This window comes from Tiliqua scincoides, chromosome 1, assembly GCF_035046505.1.
Source record: "Tiliqua scincoides isolate rTilSci1 chromosome 1, rTilSci1.hap2, whole genome shotgun sequence".
NCBI lineage: Eukaryota > Metazoa > Chordata > Lepidosauria > Squamata > Scincidae > Tiliqua > Tiliqua scincoides.
In genome coordinates this window covers 288,200,538-288,214,118 of record NC_089821.1, presented here as the reverse complement: position 1 = coordinate 288,214,118, position 13,581 = coordinate 288,200,538, and the positions used below count along the sequence as shown (strand labels likewise).

At 40.9% G+C, this 13,581-nt stretch overlaps 1 protein-coding gene across 4 annotated transcripts in view; it reads left to right on the top strand.

The window, feature by feature from the left end:
• Positions 1–13,581, top strand: part of CEP128 (centrosomal protein 128) — a 226,961-nt gene that overhangs the window by 83,928 nt on the left and 129,452 nt on the right. For all 4 annotated transcript variants that reach the window (XM_066612122.1, XM_066612120.1, XM_066612121.1 and 1 more), the window contains 2 exons: positions 3,452–3,628; positions 5,794–5,853. In XM_066612122.1, coding sequence (XP_066468219.1) covers positions 3,452–3,628; positions 5,794–5,853 — 237 coding nt within the window. The remainder of the gene's footprint in view (positions 1–3,451; positions 3,629–5,793; positions 5,854–13,581) is intronic.

Below are 13,581 nucleotides of genomic sequence, written 5' to 3'. Positions count from 1 at the left end.
CAGAGCTCCTGCATGACTGAGTTGCAGCATTTCCTACTTTGGAAAAATATGTTTAAAAGCAAAAAATGTTAACTCTAATGTTGGAGAGAGGGGTTCAGTGTAAAATAGTATTAAAAAATTGATCACTAAGTAGAAGGCCATTCCTAGTGGTGAATTGTACATATTTATTTTTAAGAACATTATGTTTATCTTGATATTTGTATCCCACCTTTCCAGCTTCTAAGAGACCTTCAAGGTGACTCATCACAGATCCTTTCCTCTCCTTTACCCTCTGTGTGTGTGTTTGAGCATGCACATGCATTCATACCTTACTGAGGGAAAAATCTAAAGCATTTTAAAAACATTTCAAAACTGCTATGGGCAAGTGAGTTCCTTACTTCCACTGGTGTTTTAGGTGTTAGCCAAGAGGCATCTATAACAGCCATATATGCACATCTGTGGGATTGGATTTTTCCTACTAGAGGTGAGTATTGGGGTTTCCCAATATTAAATGTGAATCAAGTAAAAAAAACTACAAAAAATTAAATTGGACTGAGTAGTAGTAGTAGTAGTAGTAGTAGTAGTAGTAGTAGTAGTAGTAACTTTATTGTCATTGTGCTATAGCACAACGAAATTTATGCACCTTTGAGATATAAGCATAAATATATACTACAGTTCCAACAAACACACTCACCCACACATTCTATACAACATGCATCATAGTATAAAAACAGTATAACAGACCATAATGCCCAGGAGCATGGTAGCAACTGTATTGCCTTATTCAGCGTAATTATGGCTGTGAGATAAAAACTGTTCAGAAATTGTGTGGTGCTGCTCTGATAGTTCTGTATCATCTACCCGAAGGCAACAGTTCAAAGAACTCATGAGCCGGATGGAAGGGGTCTCTCAGAATACTATGTGACTTCTGCAGACAGCGAGATGTATAGATGTCCTCCAAAGCTGGTAGATGAAGATTGATGATGTGCAGCGCAATCTTAATAATTATCTGCAGAGCTTTTTATGTCCCCTGCAGAGCAATTTCCGTACCACACCAAGATATAGGTTAGGACACTCTCAATGGTGCAACGATAGTAAGACATAAGCAGCTGCTGTGACAAATTTAACCTCCCAAGCTTCCTCAGAAAATATAACCGCTTTTGTACAGTTTTGTGCGGAATAGCGGGACAGAAAAAAGTACTGTATATTTGTGTTGTCTATAGTACTATTGGAAAACCTTCATCTTGTGCATGCTTAAGAAAAGCATTTATAGTTTGCCTTTTTCTGACTCCTCAGTGCATATCAAAAGATCCCTCTAAAAGTTTCCCATCTTTTGTTGTACACTAAAAGCTTTTGACGCTTTTTTGTCTTGTTCATTTGTACATTCTTCAGGGTTTAGCTTGTCCTTTCTGAGCTGTTTTTTTTGCCCAAGAACACTGTTTTGTTCCTTGTTTTCCAAGTGCTGTGCTTTGTCAAATTTGCACTGTCCCTGGTTACAACACCAAACTTCATAACTTTGCATCATAATAGTAGATCTGACACTTCTGAGCATTTTCATTGAGTATTCTGTGGGAGGTAGTGGGACTAGGCAGTATGATTTAATATGTTCTAAGTATATTGCAAGGACATGACAATGAAATGTTTCAATGAAAACTTTGGACTCCCTGAGAGTTTGAGAACCAGGGGTAAGTACTTGTGGAGGTGGGGACTGGGATGGGAGGGAGGTCCCAACAGCACCCCAACGATTGCAGTGCCACAGACACCCAGCAGCATTTAAACATACCTTGGGGGACTGTGCAGCCTCCTGGAGGCTCCTGGAGGCTCCTAGCCTCCTTTGTGAGTCTTCCCTCTGCTGCAGTGGGCTCCAATCTGCAGTCGGAGCCTACTTCTAATTTCAGAAATTTTGCACTCTACAGCTCCGACTGCAGACTGGAAGTGGGCTCTGACTGCAGATCTTTAAATGCTGCTGGGTGCCCGCAGTGCTGCGATCGCTGTGGCACTGTTGGGACACTCATTTCTGGATCACTTCTTTTAAGGGGAAAGTGACCCTTTTCAGATCCAGTGGTGGGTCGCGACCCATCACTTTGAGAACCACTACTCTACCCTATTTTCTTAAAATGTAGGTTCATTTTATGAAGTGAAGTATTTTGGGATGATGATTTATTAAGAATGTTTATATACCACTTTTCAACAAAGCTGTTTACAGAGAAAAATTAACTAAATGGTTCCCTGTCACAAAAGAATTTACAATCTAAAAAGATATGGGAGAAACACCAGCAAATAGCCACTACAAAAGACACTGTGGCAGGGTGAAGAGGGACAGTAACTCTGCCTGCTGAATATCAGATGAGCACCACTTGAAAAAGTGCCTCTTTGCTATTTAGCAGGAGTACATAGATAGCATCCCATAGGAAATTGCGTATGATTTTTCTGTTGTTCTCTAGCCCATTAAACAATGAAATGTTGCTTAAAAGTTTTGGCTTGGAAGTAAAGTCCTGCTGGTACCTTGCAGTCACTATCATAACCAAGCAGTGTTTGGCATTGCACTTTCTGATGACAGTCATTCTGATGAATTGTCTTGCTCTGGGGGCGTTATTAAAGAGAGAACATGAGAACTCGTATGCCATTTTTACCAGATCAAAATATTACCTTTCGTGAAAAAGAAATGTGGTTGGTTCTGTGCTGTTGTGTTCTTTGGACTGAATCACAGCAGCTGTTCAGGATGAGAAGCCCAATACTACCTAAAAACCTGTATGGTGATGGAATGGTGCTGGACATTTGTCCCCTTGCCCCAGGGTAAGTGATATAACTGGCGCAAGTTCATGTTAATCTGTGCAGGTAGATCAAGCCCAGGAAGGGGGTTTGGATTTGGTGAGGCTTATATATTCCTGGTGGTGTGCCTTCAACTGCCTGAACAAATGATCAATCAGAATCGCTAATTCCAGAAGCAGAGTTCTGCTGTCTGCAGTTTGCGGAGAACTTTCAGGTGGTGAAAGCTGAATCAAGACTTCTGGCAACTGAATTGTTCCTTCAGAAAGAACTTTCAGCTCTGACACCGCCTTTGTTTTTCTGAAGTGAGGCAGAACAAACCTGTCGAATATGGCACAGAGAGGTTTGCCACCTTCCCCCTTTACCTTGTTTTGTTGATGTGGCAGTTGAAAAAGTATTTTTTTTCTCCTTCAGTTAAGTTACAGTGATGTGAGTCTAACCTTGAGGCACATCTCATCAATTGTGATTATGTTTTTTTTCTGTGCTGTTATATGTTCACTTAAAACTTATGACAAGTAAGAAGCAAGGTCTATTTCTCCTTTTAATTTTTTTTACCTAAAAAGCATTAATAAAATGCACACATAAAAAGTGTGTGCATTATGGTTTCTTTTGGTTTTAGAAGTACAGCTTGTTAACACTGAAGAGACAGGGCACTATAACTATTTGATCATAAACCTTTTGTCTTTTTTCATTCTTGCTTTAGAATAAAAGAATAAACAGTGAAGATGATCACGTAAAGAGGATAGAGGAAGACAGATTACAGCTTCAAGATGCACTCTGTCGCCTTCAAACTGAACAGGAATCCATCCTGTCTATGATAGGAAATGAAATTGATGCAGCTTGCGAAGTCTTCTCTAGAGATTTGGTGGAGAAATTGAAAGTAATAATGAGTTTTTAGTTGGCCTAATTTTTTCCCCCTTGTTAATTCAGTGATAACCCTGCTATAGGATAATCTTGTGCATGGATGTTGGATGAACCCTTGTTACAAACAATTCTTGAAGTAGAAGGTTAGGTGTGGTCCTTGATAATTTTCTTTTTAAAAATGACACTTTCCATTTTTTGCATTTCTGTTGATTATCCACCATGTAATGGGAGAACCAATGCATAATCTTAGGCATTCATAGAAACAGCAGGTAAAGGGGTAAAACTGTTCTCAGATTGAGATTTCAGTGGCAAACTGAAATACTGACCATGGGGGAAAAAAGTTATTTGCATAGAAAATCTAGCATAGCAAGGAGTGGACTAAGCTAGAAAACCTTTTCCTAACATCATGTTTTCTACGTGCAGGAAATTTTTATTATGTAGTTGAGTATTCAGTCCTATGATCTGCCTGCCTGTACTATATATTGATACTGTCCAGGAACAGTTTTAGCACCTCATCTGCTATTTATGTGAACTAGGATATATGCCATCACCCGAAGCAGTTGCATTAATTGCTAGTCTGTCTCTGTAATTAATGACAACCTCTTCCTGGCCAGAATGTCTTTACCTCCCAGATCATAAACTGTATCATTTTGACTGGGGAGAAAAACATAGTTTACTGTTCTGCATTTACATTTTTACTGGTTTCCCCTGAATGATATTCATATTTAGAAACTGGGGGTTATAGCCCTAATCCCCTTTATGTTGCATGTGGTCCCCTTTTATGTCATGTGACAAGTTTTTAACAAAGATGGCAGCTTTTTACTTTGAGTTAGACTCAGCCAGCTGCTTTAAAAATTAAGATTTGAAATTTCTTTTTCATATTTAATTTTTATTTAGGAGAAAAACACGACATATATTATAAAAAAGATAGTTCTTATTCCTATTACGTGTATTACGCCAGCGTAAACGTACCAGGGGTGTGACACCCTCAGAACTCGGAAGTGAGTGGCAGTGATGCGAAATGCATCATGCGATGACATCACTGGCCACACACTTCTGGGATTGGTCGTCGTGCCAAGTGGTAAGAGAGTCAGGCCAGGCGAGAGGGCTTTTCACAGTGCATGGTTTTCCCATGCTGCAGCTCTGCAAGCTGAGCTGAGCCTCCTGCTGCAGCTTGGAGGTACATGCCATGGTCTCCCTGCCAGGGCAGTGGGCAGCCCTTGATGTCATGGCAACTGCCTTGCAATGCCCCAGGGCGTCGTGATGCACACTTTGGGAACCACTGGTGTTACACCATATTTTATAGTCCTGAAACTGAAACAAAAATTCACAAAATTGCTTTTGAATTTTTCCTTTAACTATAGTTAATATAGTTAATATAGTTAATACAGACATCCTTCTGTATTTTCAGGTTCCATATCCATGGTTTCACTTACCTGCGGTTCTCAAATTCCCCCTCCCCCCGTTTTGCTCATGACTTTTCTTTGCAAAAGGGAGATTTTTCTTCCTTTTGCTTTGGAACAGGAAGCAGAGAGTGAGAACCTAGACTCATAGCTGCTAGACCAATGGTTCTTAAACTGGTGAGTTGTGACCCACCAGCCCGAAAAGCCCAGTCTCTGCCCCCTTAAAGGGTGGGGCAGGGGGATTGTGGTGACGTAATCTCCTAGATTGTGCCATCGCCTGGGACAGAGGGGTTTTTCTTTTAATACCTCTGTTTGAGCTGGTCTCTGGGGTGTGCAGGGAGCCCTGTGAACCCATCTGTAGGACTTCCTGCACCTCAGAATACTGAAAAAATGCAATTGTGACCCACTTTTGGGTTGTGATCACGAAACCCACAAAGACTTATCATGGTTCTCAAACTCCTGGAGAGTTTGAGAACCGCTGTGCTAGAGGATTTCCTATTAACTTTCTCACTATAACCTCATGTAGTGTTCCTCTAGCAGCTACAGTCTAGCTTCTTAAAAAATCTCCCTTTTGCAAAGTATTTGCAAAGAAGAGTGGTGAGTTATGAGTGCGAAGGGGGGAATTAAGTAGGGTTTGCTGCTATCTGCAGTTTTTGGTATCTGCAGCAGCAGCAGGAACTGATCCCCCCATGGATACCAGGGGACTCCTGAATATATTTCTTTTTTCTTTTTTTATGTATGAGTCTGTATTTATTTATTATTTTTAAATGTAATTTAGGCAATATCAGTTACTCCTGGAATACAGAATGACCCTCATCGCTGGCTGGCAGAAACAAAGGTGAATACCGATTTTTAATGTTATGCTAAGACTTAGTTGCATTTCTTAATCTGAAATTCTCATACTAATTTTGTTATTATGACATTTAATGGTATTTGCTAGAAGTGATTTATAATGGAAGATCATACTACATTGACTGAGAATCCTAAACAACATCTGGAGTATTTGCTCTGAATCTTGAGCTACAATAGCAACATCTTCTGCATATAGACACAATTTCAACTCAAAACATCCCAGTGGTGCTCCCTTAATTTCCTCTTCTCTTAAAGCAATTGCAGTGACTCAGTGATTAATGCAAATAGAGGTGGTGACAACCCAGAGGGTTGTAATAAATTGTAATAAATTGAAATGCTGAAATGCATTTCTGAGATGCTTCTGAAGTGCTTCCATTAACCATAAGATTTCTCGTGGCTTTCTGTATATAATTTTTACTTAGGTCTTAAATGTCTTTTAAATTCAAAGCCTTCAAAGGTAGTTCTCAAGTAGTCTTACTCAACCCTGTCAAAGGCCTTCTCAGTATCTTAAAAAAAAAAAAAAAAGAGCCCCAAATTGATTATTAAGCTATTTCCATTTTGTAGGTTATCAGTACAACCCTATGCATGTCAACTCAAAAGTTAATCCTCTTGTGTTAAGAACATAAGAAGAGCTCACTGGATCAGAGGGCCAAACGCCCATTTAGTCCAGCTTCCTGTATCTCACAATGGCCCACCAGATGCCTCTGAGAGCACATAAGATAAGAGATGTCCATTCCTTGCATTTGGCTTTCTGGGGTAGCCTAAAATCAGGAGCTTGCATCATGGCTTGTAACCTACGATGGACTTTTCCTCCAGAAATCTGTTCAATCCCAAAATGAGATTTACTCCCAGGTAAGCGTGTGTAGGATTGCAGCTGAAATCTTCTAATTGCTTAACATCTAAAGATGATATCTGTCCAGACATAAATCCCATTTGATCATCTTGAATAGAATTAGAAATTACCTTGCCCAGTCCTCTGGCTAATACTGTGAACTAATTGTTTAGATCCTGATTTAACTGGGGGTTGGACCTGTATGACTAGCATTTTCAGGTCTTTATCGGGTGTGGAAATTAATGTGACTCTTGAGCCTTGTCAAGATAATGGCATATTTTACTGGAACATGCATTCATTCATATCCTAACACAATGTTCTATTAGTTTTATGTGGAATTTTTTTTTTTTTAAGAATTCCACTGGGGTGCCATTCAGACCTAGAGATTTATTACTCAAGACTGAATACAGATCCAGCCTGATTTGACTCAACACGAATGGCTCCTGCAAATGAAAAGGAATGTGCTGATCCCTGGAGAAGGGGAAAAATGCACCCCTTTAAAATCACAATTTAATAAACTGCTTTTTACTGTTGCAGAGAGACAGTCATGCAAGTGATTACAGGTATAACCTACCGTAGATACTCACATATAGTATGTGAAATTTCTGCCAAGTAATCAAGCTCCAGTTCTCACTTCGACTGATCTCCGGGTCAATCAGAAGGCAGAGCCTTTCCACTCTGAACAGTTTCATTTCCTAAGCGGCAGGCAGGCAGGGCAGAGATAGTTTCTACGGCAACTGGGAAATTCCAGCCAAAGTTAAGCTTTTAATTTCCTTCCTTCTAATAATAATAATAATAATAATAATAATAATAATAATAATAATAATAATAATACAGGTATTTATATACCGCCTTTCTTGGTCTTTATTCAAGACTTTATTCAAGGCGGTTTACATAGGCAGGCTGATTAAATCCCCGTAGGGATTTTTACAATTGAAAGAAGGTTCAATCTTTCAAGAACCACAACAGTCCAGGTGTTTCACTCTGATCTGGTTTCACATTCTGGCTTCCATCCTCCCACGCTCAGAGCAGATGGAATCGCTCGGCTTCAGCTTGTCAGCTGCTTCAAGGTCGCATGATGCCGGTGGCTTCAAACTGGCGACCTTGTGGATGTTATCTTCAGGCAAATGGAGGCTCTACCCTCTAGACCAGACTTCTACTGCAGCCTGGTTCTGGTTCTGCTTGGCAAATGCTTGCAAAGCAGGTCTGTTTTTTGAAACACCAGGATGGGACCCTCCTTCCCAGGCACCCTTACTTAAGAATAACACCCATGGAAAGCAGTGGGTCTGCTTCTGAGTAAAAAGGGCTGCAAATATATGCAGCTGCATCTCTCTGCTGTGAATTGAATTGCACACTCTCAGTTATGTGTTATGGGTTGTATGTAGAGCTTCTGGCTTAACACACCAGACACCTTAAAGGTGTCTTTGATTCATGGTTCTCCTCATGTCCACCTTAAAGGTGGATTTGATTCCTGGATCTCCTGCAGTGGTTCCCAACCTTTTTCACTTGCATATCCCTTTGCAGCCCATTTCCATAAATTGTACCCTTCATATTAGCAAAATGTTTGTAATAATACAAGCCCCCATCTCCTCTCTATGAAAACCCAGACTTCATGTATTCATCACACCAGGATGGGCTCCTCCTTCTCATTTGAAGCAAAGTCCCAGGCTACAATTCAATGCACCATTACTTAAGAATAACTCCCATGGAAAGCAGTGGGTCTACTTCTGAGTAAAAAGGGTTGCAAATATATGCTGCTGCATCTCTCTGCTGTGAATTGAATTGCACACTCCCAGTTATGTGTTATGGGTTGTATGTTGTATGTAGAGCTTCTGGCTGAACACACCAGACACCTTAAAGGGGGATTTGATTCATGGTTCAACCTCTTTCACTGGCATATCTCTTGGCAGCCCATTTCTATAAATTGTACCCTTCCTATTAGCAAAATGTTTGTAATTAATAATACAAGCCCTCATCTCCCCCATATGAAAACCCAGACTTCATGTATTCATCACATATTTTTCTCTTTTCATCTGTTTGAAGAACAGAAGACTCTGCCTTTGCACTGTTTTGCACCAGAAGTGTGCTGAGAAATTCTGGGTGATTGATCACTTTCCATATTACGTTTCAGCCTTTTTACTGTGCTGGTTTTCAATCACTGGTTCATAGATGAATTGATGACCAAAAACTAGCTATTGGTGGGGCTTTCACAGCCAGCTAGCTACCTCCCTTCCTGCCTTGCTGGTCTTTGCAAGGCATTCTGGAGCATGACCTGCATTATGCCATTCTTTTTCAAGTACCCCTAAAGGTCCTGTTGAGTGTCCCTGGGAGTACATGAATACCAGGTTGGGAACCACTGTTCTACTGGTTTGTAGTTTACAGCGCACTTACTCTGATAGTGTTTACAAAAAGGTGGTGAAGACCAGAATTTAAAAAGAATAAAAATGTATCTTATGATCTTTTACTATGTTTTTAATAAATTAGTGACTATAGTTCTTAGGTAACAATTAGCGGTAGGTTATTTTTCAGAATCTGGCCTTGGGTAAAATCAGACAAAATATAGTCAGACACCCCCCTAAGTTTAACCCCGACTTATCCAAGGGTCATAGAAAATTCCGTGATTGTTGACTGAAAACCTGCCCTCAACTTATCTGTGGGGTTGACTTATAGGCGAGTGTTTGTGGTAATTACCCACAGATTTTTCTGTCCTCACATGATGAGAAGTACCCTTTAAATTAAAGGAAAACAGTCCTTTAATAATGCCAGCTGGAGAGGACAGCCAGCTGACAATCCATCAATCATTATCTCTCCAGCTTCACTCCTCCCTTCCCCCTGAGCACATGAAAGAAGGCCAAATGGCAGCGATTATCACCTTCATTCTTTCCCTCTCCCTGGGGCTCCTGGTGAAGGGAGGGATCCATACCTCCTAGTGAAACCTAAGCCCCTGGAAAGAAACTGATTGCCTCTGTGTGCATTTCAAAAGGTCAACAAGACTGTTTTTCAATCACCAGAGCAAAGAGACTTTGTTTTTTAAATTGATTTGCTATAGTGCATTTTTTGCCATCCACTGAGTTCTTGGAACAGAACCCATGTGAGTAATGAGACTCAACCTGTATAATGTTTTTAATGTCTTCTTCTGTTACAAATGTTTCTAACAGGTTTATATGTGCCTAAATTATCTTAGGAATTTTAACCTAACAAGAAGAGTTAGTATATTCTCTACTTATGGTTCCTGTGAGCTGTATAATTTTTAATAAAATGTCACAAATTAATACCTAATTTCAGATGTAGTAACCATTTCTCTATCTTCACATTTAACTGCTATCAACTTTTTGAATGCTATACTATTATCATCCCAGATGACACTTTCCGATTTGATCCTATTTTCAAAGTAATGTTATCATGTACAATTCTATGAATTCTCCAACTTTGTAATTCTTTTTTCATTCCAGTTGTTGATGAATCGTTGCCAATTTATCCAAAATTACCCCCTTGTTATGTTCTGCTTCTAATTGTTCTGTCTGTGTAATCAATAACTTCTCACCCATTATTCTTTTTTCCTGTTCCAAGGTTTTATTTATAGAAACTCTCCTTATGTGTGCTTTAAAGACATCCCACAAGATTGCCTAGTGTGAGCGTTGATTTACATTATACCGAAAAGGATTTGGCATTTCTGTTTCTAATTCATTACAAATTTCTTGGTTTTGGAATATGAAAGCATTTAATTTCCATTACACTTTCCCATTTTTATTGTTTTGTTTCCACAGTATTACAGTTGGAGCATGATTTGCATAGATCCTTGCTCCAACACAGAGCTATTCAAACTGGGGCATCACAATACCCCAGCCTGATAACCCTGGCCTTTGCCCCCTTTAGGGGGGGGGCGGCAAAGGGAAGGCAACAATGCGATCCCCAGGTTCACTCCCCAGGGATTCACTCACCAGTCCCTGCAGCAGCCTGTCAGGGGTGCAGGGAGCCCCGCGCAAGCGTCTGCAGGGCTCCCCAACATTCCAAAAGTGAAAGTGGAGCGATTGTGCTCTGCCTCCCCAAAACAGTTAGTGGATCGTGATCACTCCACTTTCAATTTTAGAAGGCTGGGGAGCCCTACAGATGCTCACGCAGGTCTCCCCACACCCCTGACAAGCTACTGCAGGGACTGGTGAGTACATCCCAGTCCCTGCAGTGACACGCCAACCTGCAGAGGCTGGAACAAGCCTCTGCACCAATGGAGGCGCTAAGCCTTGCGTCAGCCCGGCTGGGCTGATTCAAAGCTCTGAGGTTGACGGGGAGGGGGTGGGGAGGAGGCAGGAGGGAGGTGTTCCTGGGGGGCAGGTAATGGGTGGCGCTGGGGTGGGTGGGAGGGGAGTGGGAGGCGGTGCTGGGATCCGGCAGTTATGTCGGATCCCAACTCCCAGAGAGATCAGAGTGGCTTGAAGCTGCTTTGCTCTCCTTGGACTTGGTGCGAGTCCAGGGAGACCCATAGGAGCAAAGGCGCCTTGCCCAGAGGTAAGGGCAAAAGATTCCCCTTGCCTCTGAGCTGCTTTTGGTCCCTATCCTGCTCCGGATTCAGCGCAAGCCTCCTGACTTGCCTGTTCCAGAGCAGGGTAGGATTGCGCCCTTTGATAATTATCCATTCAGATTTATGGTAATATAAACATTAAATGAAATTCCCCAGGTATAGAGGATTTATTCTTATCTGCAGTTCTTACACTGGTAAGAAAGTTATGTTCTCTTCATGGGAAGCTGTTAGGCAGCAAGTCCTTCAGTATCTCCAGTGTCAAGAATCACAGTTTTTTTTTTCTTTACCAAACCAAATCAAATTTGAGCTTCTTTGCCTCTATCGCTTATCCTCAAAACTTCTGCATGTTGCACATGATTTTCTGATTCCACCTATTTTATTTTAAATGTCTCTAATGTCTGTTCGTTCTCTTCAATATTTTAAGCAGCTACTTAGTCTCAGCTTTAAGCCATTTCTGCCCAATGTGTCATATACGCTACAGGGAACAAATGTGGGCTGGGCAAAAAAGGTTTAATTTGCTCTTCTACTTTTTTACCACCTTTTGCTCTTGATCTTCTTAATCACTTTGCTACCTTGTTTCTTTCTGATTTAACTTTTTTCCATATGCTCTTATTTCTTAAATTCTGCCACCAGCATTTCTTTCAGGCTCTGTAATGTTAATGTGTGCCTGTTCTTTCTGTTGACTCTCTTTTGTTTTCACTTTTCTGGTACCCATACTTATTAAATAAGATGTTATCTGTTTGTGCCTCTCTGTGGCTTTCATTCATGCATTCAACTCATTCACTCCTTATTTTGTATGCTAATTATATGCTGATTAATTAACTTAAATCCTTCCAAATTAACTTCTTATAAAAATTCATTTGAAAGTAAGGTGTCTAGTGCTAAAGTGCTTTTCTCAGTAAAGTAGCTAATGCAATCAGCTGCCAAAACCTTTCAAGTGCTTAGTGCTTAGCCATTTAATTTATAAAGGATTACAACCCAAGCATATTACTGGTGACAAAGTCCATACAAAAAGTGTTATACTCCTAGCAAGGTATATATCTCTGTCCTCAAATACTCTTCCAGGTTTTTCACCAAAACCATTAATTTCTCAAGGGATAGTAAATGCACATCCACTTGCGTTGTTCCACTTACATTGTTCATCTCCCATCTCATATAAACTGAATAGGGAAACGACCCCCATTACAAGTTGCCAGGTAGAGATGTGTCAAGGAAGTAAAGGAGTGGATTCACTTGGCCCAGAGTTCAACTCAAGCTCTTTTCCAAGGATGGAGACAAGCTGTCATCCTTTACTGCTCTCCCATAGCACATGCTGTCAGCAGGGCCACTGGCTGCTGCAGCAAGCTGTAGTTCATCAGCAGAAGTTCCTCCTGTAGGCTGAACTTTGGTCCTTGTCCCCTGGCCAGGGAGAGAGAGGTTCTCTTGCTGTAGTGATCTGCTGGTAGTGGGGCTTGCTTCAGCAGATGTCCTGGGGCCTCAGATCTTTTGGCTGCTGCAGCAAGATAAAAGGGTGGCAGCAGAAGTTCTCCTGAACTCTGGTCCTTATCCCCTGACCTGAGGAGAGAAAGACTGTACTCACTAGAGCAGTCTTCTGGGAGTGGGACTTATTTTCCAGATGCCCTTCAGCCCTAAATCTTCTTGTAGACTTATTGTTCCGTAGGATTGGAACCATCATTGGAGTCAAACTGGTGTAGACTTAGCCCAAGTCTGGGATAGGTCCCAAGAGTTGTCACATGTGAGGGATGAGTGCATAGGGCACTTCCATTTTGCTAACCACTATCAGGAGATCAGGATCAGACAGCATTATGTCTGCATGGGGCCAAATATTTAACAAAGTTTCTTTTTTAAGAGTTCCCCTTTATCTCCTGTTCGCAAAAGTCTTGAGCTTCTTTGTCCTTGGATATGCATCTTAAGAGATGTAGGGAATAGGGCATGTTGTGCCCATAAGCTTTGATTACTTTTTCTTGGCTTAATAAGATCAAACAGGTGACAGGTAAATTCTAACCATTGTGTTTTACCTTGGTAACTTTATAAGCAACTTTTTATCTTGTATCTTTTAACAGTATTTAGTTCCCCAGGATCTGAAAGGCTCTTTATACTTCATGAGACAGGGCTAATCCTTATAGTATATTAGGGTCACAATGAGGGGAAGAAAAGCTGACCAACTGAGTCTGGCGAAATTGCATTTGTTTGCTAGCAAGATTGCCTGGAGTTATTGATGGGCTAGTTTGTAATGCACATGGATCAAGAGTGAATATCACTATAAATAGTGGAGATAAGAGTTTGAATTGGAGGACAAGGGTATAGAGGAAACAGACTCCCTCATCAGATTGTTGATGCCAAAATCCCAGGCAGCAAGTATC